The 27,254-nt window shown below is 37.0% G+C and overlaps 1 protein-coding gene across 2 annotated transcripts in view; it reads left to right on the top strand.

Annotated features, from left to right (window-relative positions):
* The window catches only part of TMEM131 (transmembrane protein 131), a 217,628-nt gene that overhangs the window by 115,856 nt on the left and 74,518 nt on the right, over nucleotides 1-27,254 (top strand). For both annotated transcript variants that reach the window (XM_087426181.1, XM_087426180.1), the window contains exons 5-7: nucleotides 3,316-3,439; nucleotides 20,084-20,200; nucleotides 21,591-21,713. In XM_087426181.1, the coding sequence (XP_087282307.1) occupies nucleotides 3,316-3,439; nucleotides 20,084-20,200; nucleotides 21,591-21,713 (364 nt within the window). The remainder of the gene's footprint in view (nucleotides 1-3,315; nucleotides 3,440-20,083; nucleotides 20,201-21,590; nucleotides 21,714-27,254) is intronic.

Raw genomic sequence — 27,254 nt, 5'->3', positions numbered from 1 at the left:
AGGAAGATTGGCAACGGATGTTAGCTCAGGACCAATCTTCCTCACCAAAAAAAAAAAAAAAAATTAAGTTGGATGCTACCTCACACCCTACACAAAAATTAATTCAAAGTGTATCATAGAGCTAAATGTAAATGTAATAAAGCTAAACTGTAAAACCTTTAGAAGAAAACATTGGAATATATCTCCCTTAAGCAGTGGTTTCTAAGATATGACTTCAGAAGCACAAACAACAAAAGACAAAATATACAAATTGGGTTACATAAAAGTTAAAAACTTGTGCTGCAAATGATACCATCAAGAAGGTGAAAAGACAACCCATATAATATGAGAAAATATTTGCAAACATCTCATAAGAGATTTATATCTACAATATATAAAGAACTCTGGCAACTCCTTAAATTTTACTGTGTAAGTAGGGGGTTTCTTTCTCTCTCTTTGTCGACACTTCATAAACCCTTTCAATCAATAATTATTTCATCTTTTTTTTTTTATTTTGGATTTTGCCCATTATTTTTGTCCATGTTCTTCAAGTATTCCTACACTTCATTTTCCAAAATATCACCACTTCTAGTTATGCCCTACATATCTGTTTTTCTTTTGTTTTTTTAACTCTATCTCTAAAAATATTCTAGATATATATTCTTTCTCACTGAATTCTGAACTAAATTGTCAGTTGATCTTCCAACTCTAATAGATTTTTATCTGCTATCCCATCTATTACCTATATACTTTATATTTTAATACTAATATTTTCTCGTTTTCTGTATGATTTCTTGCTTCATATTACTAATATCTTGCCATACCTCCTTAAGTATATTACATTATACTTTATTTTTAAATTTTTGGTTCAACTTTTCCAGCTTCGGGTGTGTGTTCACCCTTTATTAGGTTATGCCATGACCACAACCAACCCCAAAAATCTCAGTAGGATTTAGACTGAAAGAGCACTCCTGTCTGCGAAAGGCCATTTTCTTGGCAGAGGAAAGAGTATAAGAAGGCTCTTAAAACTTAATGATTTATGTCACTTTTGCTCACATTTCATTGGCCAAAGTAAGTCATATAGCCAAACCTAAAGTTAATGAAACGGAGAAGTATAATCGTCTCACAGCTTCCATCAGCAAATTGGGAGCAACATTACAGTTTATCACATTGTATATGTTTTCTAATGCATTGCATTCCTCACAGACTACGTTGTTTTGATGTGTGAATTTATAAGCTCCTGTCTTGTAATGCATATTGAGGAAGAGCAGAAGGCCAAGCCTTGGTCTTGGTGTCTTGTGAATTTAAGAAGGGAGATGATCCCCAAAGTGGAGAGCTCCAGTTCCACACACAAACACACACAAAAAAACTGTTGATTGTCCTGTGTTTGCCACCACTATCTGACAATGCTTAGGCAGAACCATCTGAACAGAAGTGTCTTCCTAAATTGTAATCTACTAGCTCTAGGGCTTTGAGAACCAGAGAGAGGAGTTAGAGGCGGATATGCTCAAGGGCAGCCGATCATCACCTTCTTACCCCTGTGAGCCTTCTGCTGTTCTAGGTTGAAGGGGCAGGCTCTGATTGTCCCAAGGCAAATAGGGAAGGAAATGGACAAGAGTAGAGTTTTGAAGGTTTCCTCTACCCTAGCCTCTTATTGTCAGCTGAGGCTGCTCTTTGTCCCTCACTTTTCCTACCTGCCAGTTCAGGCAGCCTTATGTTCCCGCAAGGGTTTCTTACTGTTTTTTGGTTAACCCTTGAAATCAGTGCCTCCCTCTAACCTCTGAATTTTTCCAGCATTGTTCTTTGTGTGGGGGAGAGGGGGGGAGTGGGTGGTCAGGGAGAGCCAGCAGCATGTAGTAACTAGTTCACCATCTTTAAAGGAACCCAAAGCCCCTGATTCTTTTTTTTAAGCTGTTCACTGTTTTATCAACTTTCTCAAGTCATAAATTAGAGGCAATCATCTGAATTAAAGAAAAGGTGGGGGCAAAAATTCCTTAAGGACAAAGCGTGGTGGACAGTTGAACCAAATGTGAAACACACTTCTGGCTCCGCATCTTCCACTACTTAGGATTTGGTCTTTATACAGATGAAATAAAATTTCAGACAACATGCACCAGAATGGTTGGTTGCATGAAGAGAGGACCTTGTGAAAGAGGTGGTATTTGAATTGGAAAATGAGGGTTTGGATTGGCATAGAGGATAGGGAGCAAAAGACAGAGCAAAGAGATTGGTAAAGGCGTGGGGGCCATCACATGGAACATCGTGACTCCAGTGGAAGGTTGAGATTGTGAAAGCACGAGGAGTTAACTTGTTTAGGTTGAATGATGTCGGATTAGGGAGGACCTTAATAACCACTGAGGTAGGGTGGGGCAAGCTTGCCCGTGCATGCTCATACCACGTGCCTGGGCTGTGCTAGATAATATGGGGATACACACTGCGTTTATAATGTAACGTTTGTCTCCAAGGTGCTGATAATCTTGTTGAGGAAGTAAGACTGGTGCCAGTTAAATGACTAGAGAGCACTATGAAGAAAACGTAATTTGTATGCAGAATTCTCTGATGCTGTAGGGGTTAGGAAGCCTGTACAAATAAGATTAGCTACATAAATACTTAATGGACTACATACTGAGGAGATTTCAGTCTTAAGACAAACTATAACATGGATGCCAAAGGGAATATTAAAATGGATCTATGGATGTTAGCCATTGAGTGTGTTTTACATTGTTTCTTTGAGAGAAGGCAGTTTAGTACAGTGGATTAGAGCATGGACTAGAGCCAGATGGCGTGGCTTAGGTTCCAAGTATGACTTAGGGCAAATTAATTAACTTTTCTGGGCCTCAGTGTCCTCATCTATAAAAATGAGGATATTCCTAACTCATAAGGCAGACCTGCTCACATAACTTTGCCACTCAATTTCTGCTCCTAAATTGAAGAGCATGTTATCAGTGGAATTTGGGGAGAAGAGGATATGATTCAGAACTAGTAGGGAGGCGGGGTGGTGTTACAGAAAGAATAAAAGGATCTGACCATTTTGTTTCCTGCCTGCTTCCTCACTAGACTGTAAACTTATTCCGGGTGGAGACTTGCTTCATTATATCCCAGCAGCTGGCTCAGTGTGTGACATATAATTGGTACTCAAGAAATATTTGTTGAATGGCTAAATGCATTTCTGTATGTAATTTTAAATATAAACCAATTTAATAAGTAGTTTTATTTTTTGGAGATGTATTTGTCTAATAATTTTGATGTTTAATTTTTTTTAACAACTAGAAATTAACTCAACAACTAGAAATTATCTTTGAAGTATTTGTGACAATTTTCTTTTTGTTTTTACAGGCCAGTTGGAATGCCAAAAATGGAAAAAGTTTACTTACATAATCCTAGTTCTGAAGAAACTATTACTTTAGTATCAATATCTGCTACAACATCACATTTTCATGCATCGTTTTTTCAAAATAGGGTAAGTTTCTCTGCTATTAGGAGAGAACAGCAGAAATCATCATTTGATTAAATGATTTCTCTTCAGTTTGAAATTGAAACGTTCAGATTTTTTTTGATGTATAATTTTATTTTGCTGTAATTAAAATCTGGTTTGAATATTTCATATTTGTTCTGGATTTCAGTTTGCCCCATTTCCTAAGAATTACCACGTCTACTCTTAAACACGTATTGTTTTTCTCAGCATGAAACAGCTTAACAAATCAACTTTGAACCTTAAACACTCTGAAAAATGTAGCATTCATATATTCAATTGATTTTTCTTTTCCTTCCTAATAATGAGTAATTTCTCAGCATTGTGTTAGTTTTCTATTGCTGCATAATAAATTGCCACACACGTGATAACTTAAAACAACACCCACTTATTAGCACATAGTTCTGTAAGTCATAAGTCCAGTGAGTTCTTCGCTCAGGATATCATAAGGCTGTAATTAAGATGTCGGCTGGCCTGAATCCTTAACTGGAGACTCGGGAAATCCACTTCCAAATTCATTCAAGTTGTTGGTAGGGTTCAGTCACTTGTGGTTCTAGAACTGAGGCCCCCATTTTATTGCTGGTTGTCGGCCGGGGACCTCTCTCAGTTCCTTAAGGCACCCACATTCCTTGTCACCATCTTCAAGCCAGCAGCGGTGCATCATATCTCCCTCATACTTCAGATCTCTTGGGCTTCCTCTTCTGCCACCAGTGGAGAAAATTCTGCTTTAATCACGTCATTGGGTCAGGACCACCTGGATAGTCTGCTTTTTGATCAACTCCGAGTTAGCTAACTCATACCCTCAATTAAATCTGCAAGATCCTTTTTATCATGTAATGTAAATGATCACAGGTGTGGTATCTTCTCATAGTCACAGTCTCAGAGATTAAGGCAGGAAATTTGGAGGGCTGTTTTAGGGTTCTACCTACCACAAGTATCCTCTAAAATTTTACTTATCATTTTTGTGGATAGTATGCAAACTTGTTATTAAAAAAAGTTTTATCTGACAAAAAAATTGGCTCTTAATAAATTTTGAATTTGAGAAACTACATTAAGCTTTATATGTCGGCTTTTATATATAGGCTTCCAAAATAATTAGCTAAATAGCAAATATCAGAGGGAAGTAAATGAATAGAACCTAATTTCATCTTCCCAGGGTTTTGACTGACTCTTGAAGACATGACGAAATAAAGAGCTTTTTTAAGTATATAAGATTTATCAATTATTTAGATTTTTACTTTCCTCCTTTCTAAAACCCTGCTTCATTATATGTTCTCATTAGCTGGCAACTTCTAGAGTAAAGAAAAAGACATGTAATTTTGGCTTTTTTTAATTTATAAGTATTTTATAAATGAGGAATTGATAAGTTAGCATATTACTTTTGATAAAAATTTTAATTTTTTTGTGATACTCATGAAAAAATCCCTTTTCTAAAATATTTTTCTTTTTTTTTTTTTTTGGTGAGGAAGATCAGCCCTGAGCTAACATCCGATGCCAATCCTCCTCTTTTTTTTTTTTTTTTTTTTTGCTGAGGAAGACTGGCCCTGGGCTAACATCCATGCCCATCTTCCTCTACTTTATATGGGATGCTGCCACAGCATGGCTTGACAAGCCGTGTGTCAGTGCATGCCCGGGATCCAAACTTGCGAACCCTGAGCCGCGCAAGTATAGCACACACACTTACCCGTTGTGCCACCAGGCCAGCCCCTAAAATATTTCTTAAAATAAGTTGCCCTTGAGTTATTCTTTGTTGTTACCTAAAATGTTTTCACGATTTTTATAATTACATAAAATATATCTTTAAGTGATAGTTCTCTCAAGTTATTTTTTATATCATTACCTAAAAGAAATTTTCACAATTTTTATAAATGTGCAGATGTTCTCAAATAATAGAATCCCGATGCTGGAAGAGATTCCTGTGTATTCATTCATCTGGTCCAAATACCCTCATTATACAAATTAAGAGCTGAACCCCATACAAATTAAGAGCTGAACCCCAGAGGAGTTTGCCCCTGGTCATTAGCGATTAGTGACAAGAGCTAAGGTGAGAGTCTAGGTGTTCTCTGGGCCTACCCAGTGATTTGTATCGCATTAAGCTCCAGTGTGCAGCATATATGTTACAGCCTATATATAGAGATGCATTTATGTGTAGAAGGAACCACCCAGCTTTCAGACATTGCCAATGTGCAGAGATATGTTGGGTTAAAGGGCAAAATAGTGAAGTGAAAATGAAAACATTGTGAAAATAGTTCACAACTGCACTACAGGTTTCATTTTTAACACGTTACCTTTCTTTGCTCATTCAAGCAATGTTTTGTTGTTTCTAAACATCCAAGCTTCACCCTTGTTAAAGGCCCGGGTTTTCACTTTTTTCATTTTATCATCACAATACGGAGACTAGACCAAGAGTTATAAACACAGATTCTTAAAGGGGCTAGGTGGACAATGTAAATGAGGGAAGCATGCCAAATGGAAAAAGGGGTGAACTGGAAAGAATCAGCTCCTGTCGGCTCCAGCCAGTGGTTGCCATGTGGGAGTGTTAGCCCATGCCCAGTTCTTCTGATTTCCCGAGTCAGAAATAGAAATTTTTGTGTGTGTGTGAAGAAGATCAGCCCTGAGCTAACATCTGCCAATCCTCCTCTTTTTGCTGAGGGAGACTGGCCCTGGGCTAACATCTGTGCCCATCTTCCTCCACTTTATATGGGACACGCCATAGCATGGCCTGACAAGCGGTGCGTCAGTGCGTACCTGGGATCTGAACCTAGGCCGCCAGCAGCGGAGCACGAGCACTTAACCACTATGCCACAGGGCCGGCCCAGAAATAGAAATTTTTACATGATTTCTCCCAATTTTTACATGTTGAAAATAAATTCAGTTTTAGTAATACATATAGTGTGGACCAAACAAAATTTGACATTTTTTAACTCTCCCAGGGATTTATGTCTACACATGAACCTTATGCAAAGAGAATAGTTTTCAGAAAGTTCTTCAAAAGATAAACTAAATGTGTGTGTAGTCAAAGAACGAGTAAAAAACCAATATGTATTTTCCATTGTCAGGAGATGGAATTAAACAATAAAAATAATCTATACCTATCAAAATCTACATTTAGGAAATCTAGGTTTAGCTTCAAAGAAAATATCTGAAATCTGTGCTATCTTCTCTTACTTTTTTTTTCTTCTTCTTGTTGCTTTCCATCTTTTTTTCCTACAGTAAGGTAAGCTCAAGAAGGGGAAAGGAGAGGTGAAATGAAGTCTTGGGGGAAGAAATAACCTTATTTCCCCTCCACTTAAATTTTATGCCTATGATAAGAGCCTTTGGGAAAAAATGAGAAGAGTTTCTCATGTCCAGAAGAGCAAAACCTTTCTGTATTTTTATTCTAACTCTAATTGCCTTTGCCACCTTCAGAATTCCTGGTCAGATCTTATTTCTTTGAAAATAAAACATTTTCTGTAACTCACTTAAGTTTTTGATCATTAACCAATATCATCTCTACATTGGCTAACCAGTAAGAATACAGAAAAAAATAATTATTGTTTAAAAGGCCAAGTTTTACATAACCATATTTTAACACGCACACACAAATAATCCTCCTCACTAAGGTTTTGGTTTTAAGACCACCTGGAAATCAAGAAAAATAAGAGTAATAAGGAATGTGGTTGTGTGACAATTTATTTTTCTGTATATAACGTCTAATAATTATCTGTGTTTATAATTATCTAATATAATTGTCTTACTAATTATAATTTAAAACTACTTAATATTAAGACTGCAATTTAGGCCTATTCATCTTTCATGGCTATATTGTATATTGACCATAAAATATGTAATATATACTTTGTGTCAAAGAATACAGATTTTTTTTTAATACTCTATAATCGTCAAATTTTGATTACCATAAGAATTGTGGAAATGGGGTGTCTTACAGACGTTGGTAAGCCAACAAAAATTATTTTTTCCTTGATTGTCTAGAACCTTTTTTTGTTGATTAAATTTACAAATAAACTGAAGATTAACTAGGATAAACATTGTTGCAATCTGTGATTAAAATTAAAATGTTTTAGCCCATTTATTTTAATATGCTTAATATAATAGATAATCTCTTCTGATGGGTTGAAGGTCATTAATGAATATTTATGGTTATTTTTATTTAGATGTAGAAGCCTGGACATTATTTATTCTCTTTCAGGTTAAACTGTGATATCCATACATGTTATTGGGAATTGAACAAAATGTGATAATAGCAGTAGTATGGAATATTATTGTGCAGATAATAAAAAGAATGAATTAGATCTGTATCTGTTGGTATGGAATAATATGTTATGATGTATGTTAATATGTAAGAAAAGCACATTGTAGAGTAGAATATGATGCCATTTTTATAAAAAGTAGAAAATCTGTATATATTTGGTTATATTAATAAAAGCCAAAAGTAAAGTACAGATAGATATACCTGGTTAACTGGGTAAGTTGAAAAGGATGAGAATGGAGGAGGGTTGGTGGTATAAACTTTTTCTTCATACATCTTTACACTGTATCACTAAGTAAAGTAAGCACTTGTTACTTTTGCAATTTAAAACATATAAGAAAATTTAAATTAAAAATTTAATTTTTTCCACCTGTGTGGAAATAAGAAATTAATTAATTTAACAAATATTTATTGAGTAACTGCTATGTGTCAGGCACTTTGGATTTACCAGTGAACAACAGATCTTCTTCACTTATACTACTTACCTCTGGGGGGTTTGGGTGACATCGGCAGCAGAAGGGAAGCAAGAGTAATAATTAAATAAATGTTATAAAATATTAGATGATGATAGGAGCTGAGAAAAAGAAGAGTAGGATAGAGTGCGGTGGGAGGTGTGGTCCAATTTTTCTCTTTTTTTTTTGGTGATATAACTGACATATACTATTGTGTAAGTTTAAGGTGTACAATTGACAATATAACATTGTGTAAGTTTAAGGTGTACAACGTGTTGATTTGAAACATTTATCTATTGCAATATGATTACCCCTGTAGGGTTAGCTAACACCTCTATCATGTCACATAATTATCATTTCTTTTTTGTGGTGAGAACAGTTAAGATCTAGTCTCTTAGGAACTTTGAAGTTTATAATACAGTATTAAGGTCACTATGCTGTGCATTAGATCTCCAGAACTTACTCATCTACTAGTTACACGTTTATACCCTTCAACAACCTATCCCCAATTCCCCCACCCTCCGTCCATGGTAACCACCATTCTGCTCTCTCTTTTTACAAGTTCAGCTTTTTTAGATTCCACAGATAAGTGATATCATAAAGTTTTTGTCTTTCTCTGTCTGACTTCTCTCAGCATAGTGCCCTCAGGGTCCATCCATGTTGTTGCAAATGACAGGATTTTCTTTTGTCTCATGGCTGAATAATATTCCATTGTGTGTGTGTGTGTGTGTGTGTGTGTTTGTGTGTATCTCACATTTTCTTTATTCATTCATCCGTTGACAGACACTTAGGTTGTTTCCATATCAGGTTGTTTCCATATCTTGGCTATTGTGAATAATGCTGCAATAAAGATGGGAGTGCAGATAGCTTTTTGATATCCTGTTTTCATTTCCTTTGGATATATACCGAGAAGTGGGATTGCTGGATCATATGTAGTTCTATTTTTAGTTTTATAAGGAATCTCTATACTGTTTTCCATAGTGGCTGAACCAGTTTACATTCTCACCAACATTGTACAGGATTCCCTTATCTCCATATCCTCATCAACACTTATCTCTTCTCTTCTTAATGATAGATAGCCATTCTAACAGGTGTGAGGTGATCTCATTGTGGTTTTGATTTGCATTTCCCTGGTGATTAGAATTGTTGAGTATCTTTTCATATAGTTGTTGTACATTTGGATGTCTTCTTTGGAAAAATGTCTATTTAGTTCCTCTGCCTATTTTTTAATCAGATTGTTTGGTTTTGTTGTTATTGAGTTACATGAGTTCTTTATATATTTTAGATATTAACCCCTTATCCAGTATACAATTTGCAAATATTTTCTCCCATTCCGTGGGTTGCCTTTTCATTGTGTTGTTTCTTTTGTTATGCAGAAGCTTTTGGTTTGATGTGGTCCCACTTGTTGATTTTCGCTTTTGTTGCTTGTGCTTTTGGTGTGATATCCAAAAAATCATTGCCCAGACCAATGTCAGAGAGCTTCTTATCTGTGTTTTCTTTGAGGAGTTTTATGATATAGGTCTTCTGTTTATGTCTTTAATCCATTTCAAGTTCATTTTTGTGAATGGTGTAAGATACGGGTCCAATTTCATTTTTCTGAATGTGATTATCCACTTTTCCTAACACCGTTTGTCGAAGAGACTACCTTTCTGCATTGAGTGTTCTTGGCTCCCGTGTCAAATATTGTTCGACCACATATGCAGGGGTTTATTTCTGGGCTCCTTATTCTCTTATTGGTCTATATGTCTATTTTTTGTGTGTGTGTGTGAGGAAGATTAGCCCTGAGCTAACATCTGTTGCCAATCTTCCTCTTTTTGCTGAAGAAGATTGGCCCTGGGCTAACATCCGTGCCCATCTTCTCTATTTTATATGGGACGCTGCCACAGCATGGCTTGACAGGCGGTACGTTGGTGTGCGCCTGGGATCTGAACCTGCGAACCCTGGGCTGCCAAAGCGGAACGCGCACACTTCGCTACACCACCAGGCTGGCCCCTATATGTCTATTTTTATGTCAGTACCATATTGTTTTAATTACTATAGCTTTGTAGTATAGTTTGAAAGCAGGAAGAGTGATACCTCTGGCTTTGTTCTTCTTTCTCATGATTACTTTGGCTATTCAGGGTCTTTTGTGATTCCATACAAATTTTAGAGTTGTTTTATCTAGTTCTGTGAAAAAATGCCATTGGTATATTGGTAGGGATTGTGTTGAATCTGTAGGTGGCTCTGGGTAGTGTGGATGTTTTAACAATAGTAATTCTTCTGATCTCTGAACATGGGATTTCTTTGCATTTGTTTGTGTCTTCTTCAATTTCTTTCATCAAGGTTTTGTAGTTTTCGTTATACAGGTCTTGGTTAAATTTATTCCTAAGTATTTTTTTTTTGATGCTATTATGAATGGTATAGTTTTCTTTATTCCTTTTCAGATGTCTTGTTGTTAGTGGATAGCAACAGTATGTATAACACAATAGTGTATAGATTTTTGTTTTTTGCTACCGTGTGGTTTACATACAGCATCTCATAGATGAAATAGTCCGTTTTAAGCTGATAGCAGCTTAACTTCAATTGCCTGCAGAAGCTTCACCTTTTGCTCCCCCCGCCTTTTATATGTTTGATGTCCTTACTTACCTCTTTTTTACGTTGTGTATTCAGTAACAAATTATAGTAGCTGTAATTATTTTTAATACTCTTCTCCTTTAATACTATAGTTAAGTGGTTAACACACCATGCTATTACAGAATTAGAATTTTCTATGTCTGTATATTTACCTTTACCAGTGTGTTGTATGCTTTCGTATGTTTTCATGTCATTGTTTAGCATCTTTTCATTTCAGCTTGAAGAACTCCTTTTAGCATTTCTTGCAAGGCAGATCTAGTGGTGATGAACTCCTTCAGCTTTTGTCTGTCTGGGAAAGTCCATTTCTCCTTCTTATCTGAAGGATAGCTTTGCCAGATGGAGTATTCCTGGCTGGTAATTTTTTCCCCCAACACTTTGAATATGTCATTCTACTCTCTCTAGATCTACAGGGTTTCTGCTGCTGAGAAATCGCCAGTAGCCTAATGGGGTTCCTTTGTAGGTTACAGTCTTTTTTTTCCCTCGCTGCTTTTAGGATTCTTTTATCTTTGATTTTTGACAGTCATTATAATATGTCTTGGTGAAAGTCTTTTTGCATTGAGATGACAGGTCTGTTAGCTTTATGAACTTGGATGTCCCAGTCTTTCTCCAGGTTTGGAAAGTTCTCAGCTATTATTTCTTTAAATAAACTTTCTGCCTCCTTCTCCCTCGCTTCTCCTCTAGAACTCCAATTATTCTAATATTCTTTCTTTGATGGAATCTCATAGATCATGTAGGCTTTCTTCATTCTCTTTATTCTTTTTTCTTTGTTCTGCTCTAATTGGGGTATTTCATAATTCCTGTCCTCTAGCTCACTTATTCTGTCTTCCATTTGCTCTCCTCTGATGCATATGCTTTCTGTTGCTTTTTTTTTTTTTTTTCATTTTATTCATTGAAATATTCGGCTCCAGAATTTCTGTTTGGTTCTTTTTTGTGATTTCTTCTTTTTGGTAAATATTTCATTTTGTTCGTGTATTTTTTTTCTAATTTCATTGACTTGTCTTTCTGAGTTTTCTTGTAGCTTATTGCGTTTCTTCAAAATAGCTATTTTGAATCCCTTATCAGCTAGATTGCAAGATTCTGTGCTTTTGAGCTCAGTTGTTGGAAAATTATTGTTCTTTTGGTGATGGCACATTTTCTTGATTTTTCACATTTCTTGTAGTTTTGCGTTGCTGCTTTTGCATTTGAAGTAGCAGACACCTCCTTAAATCTTTTCTAGTTGCCTTCAGATGGAGTATATTGTTTGTTGGTACTCTTATATCTGAGGTTTTCTTCACCTTTTGGTTTTTCTGGAAGGTAGTACTATAGCTCAGGTTTGTAGTTTCTCCTTTGCCCACAGACCCTGTTCTGTTTTTCTAGTAGCAGTCCATTTACCAGACTTACTCTCACCACTTCACTTGGTAGTGCGCACAAGGAGCCAGCTGCAGAGTGAGGGGAGGGGTGGGCTTAGCGCTCGGGGCTTGAGGGGTGCCCATAGACCTGGTGGGGAGATCCTCAGGTGAGGTACTCCCAGACACTCATGAGCAGACTTCCTGCTGAAGTCCTAAGCACAGTCAGCAGGAACTGTGTACCTTTAATGCCCTCTGATATTCTTATCAGCCTCTTCCCTCCCCAGTTGAGGAGGTCCTGCCCCAGTACTCTGGGTGCTGCTGGAGAGAAGTGGGTTTCCCTAGCCACATGCTGCACATCTAGGGTAGCGAGGTACTCACTCACTGCTTTCCTTTTCCCAGGCGGGAGAGGTCGCTGCTGTTGGATAATTCAGTCCTGTGCAGTGTTTCCTTGGCCAGGCAGGGGGGAAGAGGGATGATGCTGGGAAAATTCCTCTTGTGGTCTCCACTGAGACCAAACTCATGTATTTTTTTCCTCTAATGGCATGATGGAATCTCTCCTCAGCAAGGCTGGACATCTGCAAAATCTCTGTCATCCGTGGATATCTGCCCAAGTCAGCACTCTCCCAGTTTTGTCCCAACTGCGGCAAGAGGGGTTGGGGCAGGTTCACTGGTTCCGCAGCCTGTATCAAAGTCTATCCGCCTATTACTGGGTGAGACAACTCCCAGGTCCCCTGGCATATGGTGCTGGATCCCACAACTTCCACGAAGACACTTCTGTTCGTGGGTGGATTTCTAATCATTGTTTCAAAAGGGGGACAAAAAAGGAAAAATGTCTTACACTGCCATGATGCTGACATCACTCCTCCAATTTTTAAATAGGATGGTCAGGGTAGGCTTCATTCAGGAGGTGACATTTGAACAGACTTGAAGGAGGTAAGAAAGAGGAGTATATGGAGGGAAGTAGAATATATGGAAGAACATTCCAGACAGAGGGTACAGGCAGTACAAAGGCTCCAGTGTGAAAGCATGCCTGGTGTGCAGAGAGGACAGTGTGGCTAGACCAGAATGAGCACGGGTAAACGGAGAAGTGGACGTGGCTGGGAGGGGACAGAGTGGGAAGGGTCTTAAAAACTGTGATGAGGGCTTTGGCTTTTATCCTGATTGAAATGGGAAGCCATCACAGGGTTTTGAGCAGAGGAATGAAATGATAGCTTATTTTTTTTATAAGGATCACTGTTTATCAAAAAATAGACTGAAGAAGGGCAAGGGGAGAATGAGGGACAGCAGCTACACTGGCTGTTGCAGTACTCCAGGACAAGGAGATAACTACTCTGCCCAGAGGAGAGAAGAAGTGAGGAAGGCTGTTGGATTTGGGATATATCTTGAAGATACAGCCAACAGGATTTCCTGATGTGGAATTGAGAGAAAGAGAAGAGTCAAGATTGACTCCATAGTTTAGTTGTGGACATGTTAGATTTGAGACGTCTGCTAGACATCCGGGGGGAGGTGCCAAGTCGGCAGTTGGTATTTGAGTTTGGTGTGTGAGAGAGAGGACTGGACTTGAAATAGAAGTGTAGGCGTCACTGGTGAAGATAGGAAACCGTGGACCTGGATGAGCTCACCAAGGGAGCAAAAGGCCAGGGACTGAGCTGTGTACAAAGATGAGCTGCTTAGCTGCAGAGAATGTTAGACTAAAGCTAGCACACCTTGTGTCTTCATTACTTTCTCTACTGATTTCTAATTTTTCTTTTTTTATTGCTCGGAAAGATTCTCTGTGAGCTAACATCTGTTGCCAATCTTCTTTTCTTTTTTTTTTCCTCCCCTAAGCCCCAGTACATAGTTGTATATTCTACTTGTAGGTCCTTCTAGTTCTTCTGTGTGAGCCACCGCCACAGCATGGCTACTAACAGATGCATGTTGTGGGTCAGTGCCCGGGAACCAAACCCAGGCCGCTGAAGTGGAGCATGCGGAACTTTAATCACTAGGCCGTCAGAGCTGGCTCTAATTTTTTTTTAATCACACTAAATTCATTCACTGTAGAAAGTGTGTAGCAAAGGGAACAAAAGACTGAATTGTAGCAAATCTAATGAATTCTTCTGGGAAGATTACATTCCTTAGCCTGAGTTTGCTGTTCCGTTTCATCATCATTTTTGTTATGCCCTTAAGTGTCACTTAGAACTAGATTTTCCCTGTTATAAAAAAAGAGAAATATTTGTTCTATCTGTCTCTCTCAGCATCTTCTTAAAGTATTAAAATAATAGTAGAGTCAAGTCTTGATTAGATATTGGGAACTATCAAAGAGAACTTGTATTCTCATGTCTAGGTCCCCTTCTTTCCCCCCAGGATATAAACGATATCACGAAGCAAAGCCTGATCTTCCAGGTATTAAGCAGTGAGATTGGTCATGCTTTTGGTTTCTTCAATAATGAAGATCTTAGAGATCATCTAATATGGCTCATTGTGAAATCAGGAGAAATTAAGAACTACAGAAGTTGAATGACTTGCCAAAATCCCATTTACTTATTGGCAGATTAGAAACTCAGGTCTCCTGTGCATCAGCTACTTACCCAAGACTAGGTGTCCAGTTCTGGTAGTAGCAGAAGGTTATACCAAGAATTAAGCATCCCATGATAATTTCCCAAACTTTTTGGAATTTAGATGGGCTTTAAAAAGCTATTATTTAAATATATACATTTTTTTAAATAAAATAAGGTCCCATAAAAATTTTAAAGGAAACCAGTTTTTTCTCTGGCTGGATAAATTTCTCTGTAATAAACACAGGCCTTACGAATATCTCCATTGACACTAAAACTATTATCAGACAGGAATACCATACTCATTGAGTCTGAAACAGTTTTTTTTAAATCATTTTTATATCTCTGAAACTGGGGCGCGTCTGACAGTCAGGGCCATCTTATAATCGCTGTGAGCCTGCACTGAAGTTGAGTTTTTCCACAGAGAATGGCCGGCACCAGTGGTCTCAGCACCACCAACTAAACAGTACATATTCTGCTTGAGGAATTTTTGGGCACCAGTCTGTAATCAGATTATACACCTGCATGAGTGCTGAATTCTGATTCAAATTCTAAGAGTAAATTAGTTTTCCTCCCTCAATGCAGTGCCCAGAATGAGCTATCCAAGTTTCTTTACTGCCCCTTTCTGTGAGGTTTTTGTTATCCTCACGCTTTGCTTTTTGTGGAAATTTCCGATTAGCTCTACATTTTTTGGTGGGTTTTTTTCCCTTTTTTTCTGTGTGTGGTACAGAAATTAAACATCTGTATTATAAGCACTGGCATCTTAGATGGGAAAATGGTATTCTTTTCTCAGATAGCCTTGAGGTTCTTCTCTGTCCCTAGGTGTCAGGACTGGATCTTTAAGCTATCAGGGGAGTAATAAAGGTGATAAATGGATGGCCAGCGATATGACTCTGTGGAGTGAAATTCACGACAGTGAGAAGTGTGGATGGACTGCCTGAACTCAATGATATTGTCCACTTTGTTTAGAGATTTTATCTTAATTAAAGTGGATTTGAGGGTTGTTTTGCCTACCAAGAATTAAATCTAAACATTCAATTACTGGTCCTTGCTCCAGGGAACATGCAGACTGAGACACTTGTGAGAAAAGATCCAGGCTAAAATACTGTTTTGAGCGAATCTGCAAATATATATAGATTTTTTTTTTATTATAGTATACTTTCAGTAAAATTCACCCATTTTAGTTTATAGTTCTGAGTTTTGACAAACTCATAACGTCATGTAATCAATTCAGTCAACTCAAGCCTCTGAGTGTAGCCTGTTCTAGAAGGTTACATAAATGGAACAATGCAGTGTGTAACTTTCTGAGTCTGGCTTCCTTCGTTTAGCACAATGCATTTCACATTGATCCATGTCGTTGGACGTATCAGTTGTTTGTACCACTTTATTACTGAGTTCATTGGATGAGAGGATTACATTTTGTTTATCCATTCACCAGTTAAAGACATTTGGGTTGTTTCCAGTTTGGAGTTATTATAAATAAAATCACTATAAACATTTACGTATAGATTTTTATGTGAACATAAATTTTCATTTCGCTTACATAAATACTTAGGAGTGGAATTGCTGGGTCTTATGCTAAGTATATATTTAACAGTTTTTCATAGTGACCATACCATTTTGCATTCACACCAGAAATGTAGGAGAGTTCCAGTTGTTCAGCGTCCTTCTTGGCACTCAGTATTGTTAGGTTTCAGTTTGTTTGTTTGTTTGTTTTGTTTTTAATTTTAGTCACTCAAATAGGAATATAGTGTTAGTTCATTTTTATTTTAATTTACATTCCTCAGTGACCAACGATTTTGAGCATCTTTTCATTTGCTTATTGCCATCCATGTATTTTCTTTGGTAAAATGTCTGCTCAAGTCTTTTGCCTGTTTTTTAATTGTGTTTGTTTTCTTCTTACCTGAGTTTTTGAGAGTTCTTTATATATTCTGAATACAAGTCGTTTATCACAAATGTGATTTGCAAACCTTTTCTCCCAATCTGCAGCATGCCTTTTTATTCTTTTTATAGAATCTTTCAAAGAACAGAAGTTTTTAATTTCCATGAAGTCTAGTTTATCAAATTTTTCTTTTATGGGTCATGCTTTTGGAGTCGTAGCTAAGAACTCTTTGCCTAAACCAAAGTCACAAAGATTTTCTCCAGTTTTTCTTTCAGAAGCTTAATGGTTTTAGATTTTACATTTAGGTTTGTGATCTGTTTTGAGTTAATGTTTGTTTATGGTGTGAGATATGGATCAAGAGTTATTTTGTTTTGTTTTGCACATGGATATACAGTTGTCCCTGCACTATTGATTGAAAAGACTATCCTTTCTCACTGAAATCCTTCTGCATTTTTGTCAAAAGTTAATTGACCTTGTATGTGTGGGTATGTTTTTTGGACTCTCCACTATGTTCTAATATATATCTAGTAGATATACTGACTCTGATATGTCTGCCCTTTCACCAATACCACACTGTCTTGATTACTGTAGCTTTTTAGTAATTCCTAGAATCAGATATTGTGAGTCCTCCAGTTTTGTTTTTCTTTTTCAAAATTGTTCTGCTCTTCTTATTTCCTTGTCTTGCCATTTAAGTTTTAGAATCAGCTTGTCAATTTCTTTTTTAAAACTCTTGCTGAGATTTTTTGTAATGTTATTTTGAATTAATCTTAAATGTATAGAAACATAAGTACAGATAGTCTCCGTGTATCCCTCACCCCATTTCTCCTAATGCTGACATCTTAAATAATCATAGTACAGTTATCAAAACCAGGAAATTAATGTGTATGCCTTTTCTTTCTTTTTCTTGCCTGATTGCACTGGCTAGTACTTCACTACAATGTTGAGTAGCTTTCATGAGAGTGGACATCCATGCCTTGTTCCAAATTTGGGGGGAAAGCATTCAATCATTCACCATAATATATGGTAGCTCTAGGTTTTTTGTAGATGCTCTTTATCAAGTTGAAGAAGTTCTCTCTCCTTAACTTAGTTCACTGAGATTTTAAACCATGAGTGGATATTAAATTTTGTCAAATTGTTTTATGCACCCATTGAAATGACCATATGGTTTTTCTTCTTTAGTTAAAGCTGGTAATATTAATTACTCTGATTTGATTTTTGAATGTTGAACTAGAATCTCATTGCCAAGGTAAAAATCACATGGTCGTGATGTATTGTCCTTCTTTATGTATTGGCTGGACTCAGTTTGCCAGTACTTTGTAGATGATTGTATGTCTACGTTCATGAGGGGTGTAGCCTTGTAGTGTTCTTTTCTTGTCAAGTCTTTGTCTGGTCTTGGTATCGAGGTAATGCTGGACTCATAAAATGAGATGGGGAATGTTCTCTTCTTTTCTGTATGCTGGAAAGTTTATGTAAGATAGATATTAATTTTTTCTTAAACGGTTGGTAGAGAATTCTATTAGTGAAAGCATCTGGGCTTGGGCTTTTCTTTGTGGGCAGTTTTTAACTACAAATTAAATTTCTCGAATGAATATAGGACTGTTCTGGTTATCTGTTTTGTTTTGAGGGAGCTTTGGCAGATTGTGTTTTTCAAAGACTGTGTCCATTTCTTCTAGTTATTAAATTATGGGCATGGAATTGTTTGTAATGTTCCTTTATCATCCTTTTTATGTGTAAAGGGTATAAATGCTGTCCACGTTTCAGTCTCTTATATTTTTGTCTGTCTTTTTTTTTTTTTATGAGGAAGATTAGCCCTGAGCTAACATCTGACGCCAATGCTTCTCTTTTTGCTGAGGAAGACTGGTCCTGGTCTAACATCCGTACCCATCTTCCTCCACTTTATATGGGATGCCGCCACAGCATGGCTTGCCAAGCGGTGCGGCGGTGCACGCCCAGGATCTGAACCCCGGGCCGCCACAGTGGTGCGTGTGCACTTAACCGCTGCGCCACCAGGCCGGCCCCTTTTTGTCTTTCTTTTTATTCTTGGTCATTCTCTCCAGGGTTTTATCAGTTTTATGGCCTTCTTAAAGTTTTAGCTTTTGGTTTTATTGATTTTTCACTATTTTTCTGTTTTCTGTTTCATTCATTTCTGCTCCTGTGTATTATTTTCTTCTTTTTGTATATATTAGGTTTAATTTACTGTCGTTCTTGTTTCTCAAGGTAGAAACATAGATTATTGGTTGACACATTTCTTCTCAAAATAAGCATATAATACTGTAAATTCCCCTCCAAGCATTGCTTTAGCTGCAGCCAACAAATTTTGATATGTTGTGTTTTAATTTCCAATTGATTCAAAATATCTTATGATTTCCCTTGTGACTATTTCTTTGACCAATAGTTATTTAGAAGTGGGTTGTTTAATTTCAAACTATTTAGAGATTTACCAGATATCTTATTATTTATTTTGGCTCAGGTGTGACCTCCATCTAGTGTCTACTCTTCCAGGGGTGCTGTACTCTCATTTTAGCCCACACTTAGCTTTTAGGAGCATGTAAAAATTTTAGCTGAATTCATTTTACAAACCTCTTGTTTGGTAGCTTCAACTTGCCGTTCTCTGCCATGGGTGAGCCAGTACTCACATTCTATCACTCCTTGAGGTACTTGTCTGTCCTTAAATTGGGGGCTAGTTGATACACAAACTCTGTGATAGGTTCAAGAAAAGTTATGATTTTGTAGATTATTCTTTTTGCTATTGATAATGAAGGAAGAATGCTCTTTTCAGCTTTCTATTCCTAAAGTGAAGCCAGAAATTTCAATGCCATGTATTTTAAGCTATAATTTGGAAAGCATTTTAGAGTTCTAGCCATACAGGCAGAATGAGAGAGGTTGATAACTTTACGTATTAAAATGCATTTTAAGGCTTTATTGCAGACAAAACTGCACTCGCAGTCTCTTGAACCTCATGGAGCAGCCCTATTGTTTTGTTGTGATAAAATTTTATTTCGTTAACTACAAAGACTTTCTCAATCTGCACAAAATAACAGGAGTGAGTTCCTGCACATACTGTCACCCCTGCCTTCTTTCTTAAGTTGCTGGCACTCTTGTGTGAATGGCTGACAGAGGTCAAGGGGTTGAGGCCTGGGCTTATTTCTTCTGTGGAATAGTATGGGTTGTTGCTTAGTAGTAGAGTAGTGCATCTGTATAAGAAGCTCAGGTTCAGCTCAACTCCTTCTTGACTGTGTGATGATGGAACAGCCTATAATTAGGCTCTTCATTCCAGCCTAGTGATTGTTGAATGAACAGAATTCAAGGAACCATCTGTTGTATAGGGTTTTAGACCGGTAATTGACAAAGATGTGTGACTGTAGACATCCAGTGTGAGCACATATTTTTTTTTTATTTTCTACTGCAAAATAGTTTGGCTAAGTTAAAGCTTAAACCTTTATAGGGAAAAACCTAGTTTATGGAAATGATTCTAAGACATTTGTTTTAGAGAACTTTAGCTGTCTAGTTGTGGTCAGCATGATCTCATTTTTTGGTTACTGATTTAACTTTATTTATTGCTGTTCTTTTTCAGAAAATTCTTCCAGGAGGAAATACATCATTTGATGTAGTTTTTCTTGCAAGAGTAGTGGGAAATGTAGAAAATACTTTATTTATTAACACATCTAATCATGGGGTATTTACTTACCAGGTAAGAAACAGAATTAAAACTTTTGCTTAATTTAATAAATATAGTCATCATCTCTGACCTATCATATGATAGCCTTTTAAGAACTGTCTTCAAAACCTCAGGAATAATAGAAAATGTGGAGTTTACTCTTAGAGCATTTATATTTACTGCTCTGTGTGTGAATATTGCTATTCAAATCAGACTGTGGGCAAACGATCTTAAAGCTACAGCTAAGTGTTAATGTAAGATTGGTTGGCAAAAGAATAGTAAAAAATATTTTCACACTGACTCAAAATTTTTCTAATTTTTACATTTTGCACACTTGTGAAGCATACTTGATAATAGTTTCAAGATTAAAACATACTTTTTGATAAACATTTTTTATGTATAATCACTGTTTAGATTATTAAAAATAGTTAATATTTTGTGAATTAAGATTTTTATCTGAAGTTATCAAAATTATTAAGAATAATTGCTTATATGACACTGTATACTACATACTTTACATGTACTTCTGCCTGCACTGCAGATACTGTTATTCTCATTTTTTTAAATAAGGAAGGTGAAGTTTAGAAAAGTTAAATAATTCGCCCAAATTATACTACTAGTAGGTTGTTGAGCAGGGTTTCGAACCCATGTCTTTGTAGCTACAAAAACCGTCCTCTTAACCACTGTGCTATACTTCCCATGGAACTCAATTGTTAAGTCCTTACTTAGTTAATGTCTTACTTGACATTTTTTATGCTTTTGTTTTTGAACATTTCTTCTGCAGTGCCCAGAACATTTCATATATTTTAAAAATTAGTGTCGGAGTAAACATTCCATTTAGTCAGGAACTTTGGCTTATTTATGGTGAATAAGTCTTTAATGGTTATTTAGTAGGCAGTCAGTAAACTTCTGAATGCCTTATAGATGAATAACTTTGAAGTGCTATATAGATGACACTCATTTAACATACACTTGTTCAGTCAGTGACTCACGCTGTTTAGTGAACCCAGGGCCTTCCCATGTGGGAATGACCTGGGGCTGGGCTTGGTATTTGAGAGATTGTCTAGGCCCTAGATCCATCTTCTGGTGGTTAGAGTAGGGAAATCTTTTGAGTCCTTATTTTCTTCTTTTGTCTATCTCATGACCTCATGAAGGACTGCTGTTATTTTAATTTCCAGTATATTATAGAAATAACTTCAAATGCACATAGATATATATATATATATATATATATATATATATAGTAAATCAGATATATAGTCAAATCAAGCATAGAAACTACGTGTGTTCTTTTTAAAGGGAGTTGTTAAGATATTTCCATCTAAATTAGCCTCACCAGTTTTCCCTAGATCAATCAGTTATAACGATAAAAATGTTAGTTATGAAAGTAACTCAAATTGCATGTTTTTCTCCTTTGAAACAGGTATTTGGTGTTGGAGTTCCAAATCCATACCGACTAAGGCCATTTCTTGGGGCCAGAGTCCCTGTGAATAGCAGTTTCTCACCTATAATAAACATACACAATCCTCACAGCGAGCCTTTACAGGTGAGTTTATGATGGTGATTTTGAAGGAGTTTCGTTTGGCTGGAAATTAATGCTTAGCGTGAAGTCTCAGTTTGTTAAACTTCTCAAGACTGTTTACAATAATGGGGTTTTATAGATGTATTGAAGAGGGATATTCTTTTAATGCAGCTTGCTGTAGTCTGAATTTTGGATTACAGCAGTCCAGATATTGAGTTTTTGGAACCATTTTTAAAATGACTGTGGCTTCTCTCGTGTTACAGTTTAGGCAGCTCTTCATTTAATTTAAGAAGAGTTTTCAGCTACACCAGGATGCTACTTTTCTTGCCTATAAGTTCCTTCTGGCCCAATATAAATTTTTAAGAACATGGTTCATACTTGTTTCTTGTAATAAATTTTTTGGTGATGGCAGCCTGGAAATTAAAATCCAAGGGAAGGGTAATATAGAATCATGGTTAAAAGCAAACGTTTTTTAATTTAAAAAACCCAACTCCTTATCTTACCCAATCTTTTAGAACTAATTGTCTTGAAATTTGAAATTTCTCCTCTAGTTCCGTGTCCCTTCCAGAGTAGGAGTGGCTGGTGTCACTCCTTCAGATATTTCCTAAAATCTCCACTGCCCATCCACAGTGACTTCCAGCTATATGACACATGCTGCCACTGTGGCTTCTAGTTGTGTTGTCTGTGTTGGAAGGAGATGTGGGTACTTTCCAGAGTAGTCCATAATATCCACACCCAGGTAGGACCAACACTGCAGGACTTAACAGTAGTTTGAAAATGAGAGGTGGAGGGGAAATACTATAAATTGTGGCAAGCTGCAGAGCTTTGACAACCAAAATGGGCTTTGTCATCCTAGAACCCACTGGTAGAAATGTTGGTAAACAGTGAAATGAGGAAGAACAAGAGGAGATATTCAGAGCCTGAATTGTGAAATGCTTAAGAATTATATGCTAAAGTAGCAAGAAAGAGATTTCTCCCCAACACTTGGCTGACATTGGGTGAGGATAGATGCTAATAAAAATACTCTGCCCAAATTTGATTATTTTTAGCTAGATATCTTCATCACAAAAGACGAAAATGCTCCTGTGTCCTGCTTTTACAAGTGAAGAGTGTTTCCTCTTCATCAGCACTGTCATTTATATCCTTTTGCTGCTTTCAGTAATGGTATATTTTCCCTGTTCTGGCTAACTTTTATTACAAATCTATACAGAAACCTCATAAATTCTTGCTCCTTTCTTTCCTTGACTGTTTTCAGTCAAAGAGATAGAAACTTATCCTTTCATTGTATCAGACCCTGCTGCATGAGTTGCCACACGCTGCTATAGCAGCAGTATTACAGAGCACCCCAGGGGTGCTCTCTCTGTGTGGCTGCCAGACCACAGACCGAGGACCTTGCTTCCTGCTTGGAAGGACAGAGGTTACAGGGCTCAGCAGATATTGGCCAACCTACCATTGTTTAGGTAGCCTTATAGTCTATGCCTTTTCTCCTCAGCCTTTAGAGTCATCAAGCTATCATCTAGAACAGTTATCTCTTTGAATTCAATACTGATCTTTGTTATTGTTGTTGTTCATCTAGTCTTTTTCCAGTTATAACATTTGAATTCAAGAAGATTTACTACAATGGACTTTTCACCATCATATAGGAGAGCAAATGGAAAAGCAAAGTTGCCCTCTTAGAACCAATATAGATTGTTTATCTGGAAGGTACTCTTAACCTGATAGTCCTATAATATGTTAGACTGTCATTAGTCTTGTCCTTAAATTTAAGAAAATATTGTAGAGCAGGAAATCGCATCTGATTGGTTCATTATACAACACAAACCACGAGTATGTTCTCACTGAAAAAAAATGTTAGCAATTCAAACATGTGAAGCAGAAGTCCCCTTTAACTTCCTACCTTCCAATCCAGTGCTGTCCGCTAGAGCCTTCTGCAATGATGGAAAAGTTCTGTATCTGCTCTGTCCAGTACAGTAGCCGCTAGCCACATGTGGCTATTGAGCACTTGAATTTGTGGCTAGGGTGTCTGAAGAACATTTAATTTTATTTTATTTCAATTAATTTAAATTTAAATAACCACATGTAGCTAACTATTGTGCTAGCATAGCTCCAATCCCAAACCCTTCCTCATAGACGCTACTTGGATGATCTTGGTGTGTGTCATGTCAGACCTTTTTCTGTGCATTTGCAAGCATATATGTGGAAACACAAAATAAACATTCTGTGTGGGAATTTTTTTTTACATAAATTATATTCTATATATATTGTTGGCTTCCTTTTTTTCCCTAAACTTTTTACAATTAGGATAAATAGGATTGGACTAAAAATCAGGAATGTGTCACGTTCCTTGTTTTAATGTAATCTTTCCTTTGTTTTTGTAATGTAGCCTTTTTCTGTCCCCATTTCTTTATTCTTCTTCCTATCATCAGTAGTATACCTTTTAATATTCTGTTTCCAAACATCGTTATGCTTCTTTGCTTAATACTTGGAGGATTAAATGAAATAATATGTGATATTTTCTGACTTTTCAGAAAAAACTCTACCGTCACCCCACTAGTTAAGGTGCTGTTACTGTTAATACAATCAGTACCATAGGGAAACACTATAATAAATCGGAAGGCAAGAAATAATACCTGGAGAGAGTCTCAGCGCATTAGTCTTTGCTAAATGCCTTACCTTAACAACAACACGCACCAAAAACCTTTAAGTACTTTACTACAATGTTGCTGTTTTTCCTGCTTTGTCCCTTTTTATGGACTCGTGGAGGACTTTTGTGATAAAACAAGTGATGGAAGATTTTTCCATCCATTCTCTTACTTCACCCCAAATTTTCATTTAATTAAATATATTCTTTCTTTTTAAGTGGTAGGGTTACCTACCTTTAAAGGAAGGCCTCGTACCGTGTGACCCATTCTATCCCTAGGTGTTTGCCCGAGAGAAAGGAAAGCAGATGTCCACACAAAGTCTTAGCGATGCAAGGTTCATAGCACCTTTATCTGTAAAGACCCAAAACTGGAAACAACCCAAATGTCTATCAGTACAAAATTTGTGGCATATCCATAAAATTGAAAAGAAATGAACTATTAATACATACAACAACATGGTGGATCTCAAAATAGTTACACTGAGTAAAAGCAGCCAGACACACGAGTGCATACTGTGTGATTCCATTTATGTAAAATACTGGAAAACACAAACTAATCTAGAGTGGCAGAAAGCAGCTCATTGGTTGCCTGGGGATGGGAGGGGGCAGAGAGGGACAGGTGGATTGCAAAGGCCCTGAGGAAACATTTTGGCAGTAATGGGTGTATTTAATATCTTAATTGTGGTAACTTCACATCTGTAAACATATGTCAGAATTTATCAAGTTGTGCACTTTAAATATGTCTAGTTTATTGTACGTAAATTGTACCTCAGCAAAACAGTTTAAAACAATCATGAGTGAAGGTACAAGCCACAGAGGTGTTATTAACAGTATCTGTGATTTTTGCCATTAGTAGAAACCAAAAATTTTCATACTGCATTAAAATTGTGGCGTATATCTCAGAAGAATATGTTCTTCACTGTTTTACAATCATACTGGCTATTGGATCTGCTGCTAGATCTTGTTATAAACGCGTGGATGAAGAAGCACTTGTGTTACCACAGTCACGCGTTGCTTAACAACAGGAATGTGTTCTGAGAAGCGCATCGTTAGGCGATTTTTGTCGTGCGAATGTCATAGAAGGTACTGAAGGGGATCAAAATTTGCTGCCCTAAAATATGTCTCTTTAACGTGAGGATTATTTTAGGCTGATTATTTTTAAGAAACAAAAGACTCAGAAGGTTTTTCTTGTTACCTCCCCCTTAACTCCCTAAAAGAGTTCAGATTAAAAAAAACCTGTCTCAGGAAGCAAGCATAACCTTAGCGTAACATGAACTAGGCGATAGACAGGGGGGAACCCAGAAAAGCCTGTGGTTGGGCTCCCCTCTGTGTTCTTCTGTTTCTGTGTGCCCAAACGCTTGTTTTCCAAACCTTTGCTCCTTTTCACCAACCTGTGAATTGCCTTTCTTCCCTTTGAAGTCCCTGACTCTCCCCACCCCCAGCACCTTCTTCTGTCTTTAGCTGAGGGTGGTATTTAAGGTGAGGGCTTTGCCTATTTTGGTGAGTTACTCAATCTTCCTGGGTTTCTCCCATGTTTATACATGTTATTAAACTTTTGTTTGTTCTTCTCCTGTTAATCTGTCTCCTGTCAATTTAATTCTTAGACCAGCTCGAAGAACCTAGAAGGGTTGAGGAGAATTTCTTCCTCCTCTACAATACTTACACAAATCTAGATGGTTTAGCCTACTACACACCTAGGCTGTATGGTACTAATCTTACAGGACCACCCGTATATGTGGTCTGTCATTGACTGAAACGTTGTTATGCGGTTCATGACTATAAGAAATACAAAATTTGTATTTCTAAAATTTGATAAACTGTTTCCTTTGGAAAAAATAAAAATAAGTATCCTATGGATGGATTTTTTTTTTTATTGTGGTAACATTGGTTTATAACGTTGTATAAATTTCCAGTGTACATCATTATACTTCTATTTCTACATAGATTACATCATGTTCACCACCCAAATACTAATTACAATCCATCACTACACACATGTGCCTAATCATCCCTTTTGCCCTCCTCCCTCCCCCCTTCGCCTCTGGTAACCACCAGTCCAATCTCTGTCTCTATGTGTTTGTTGTTGTTTTTATCTTCTACTTATGAGGGAGATCATATGGTATTTGACCTTCTCCCTCTGACTTATTTCACTTAGCATAATACCCCCAAGGTCCATCCATGTTGTCACAAATGGCTGGATTTCATCATTTCTTATGGCTGAGTAGTATTCCATTGTGCATATACCACATCTTCTTTATCCATTCGTCCCTTGATGGGCACTTAGGTTGCTTCCAAGTCTTGGCTACTGTGAATAATGCTGCAGTGAACACAGGGGTGTGTGTTTCTTTATGCATTGGTGTTTTCATGTTCTTTGGATAAATACCCAGCGGTGGAATAGCTGGATCATATGGTAGTTCTATCCTTAATTTTTTGAGAAATCTCCACACTGTTTTCCATAGTGGCTGCATGAGTTTACACTCCCACCAGCAGTGTATGAGAGTTCCCTTCTCTCCACATCCTCTCCAACACTTGTTTCCTGTGTTGTTAATTATAGTCATTCTGATGGACATGAGGTGATATCTCATTGTAGGTTTGATTTGCATTTCCCTGATAGTTAATGATTTTGAACATCTTTTCATGTGCCTGTTGGCCATCTGTATATCTTCTTTGGAGAAATATATGTTCAGATCTTTTGCCCATTTTTGAAGTGGGTTGCAAACCATATATCTGATAAGGGGTTAATCTCCAAAATATACAAAGAACTCATACATCTCAACAACAAAAAAAGTAACAACCCAATTAAAAAATGGGCAAAAAAAAATGGATGGATTTTTAAAAATTCAGTGTCTGAAAGAACTACACTGTTTCTAAGTATAATGTTTCAAAGTTACCTTGTTTTAAACCACCATTGCTTACACATATGA

Source organism: Ceratotherium simum, chromosome 40 (genome assembly GCF_057802395.1).
Source record: "Ceratotherium simum simum isolate JZ-2026a chromosome 40, ASM5780239v1, whole genome shotgun sequence".
Classification (NCBI taxonomy): Eukaryota; Metazoa; Chordata; class Mammalia; order Perissodactyla; family Rhinocerotidae; genus Ceratotherium; species Ceratotherium simum.
The sequence above is the reverse complement of the archived record's forward strand: the minus strand, read 5'-3'. Positions and strand labels throughout refer to the sequence as shown.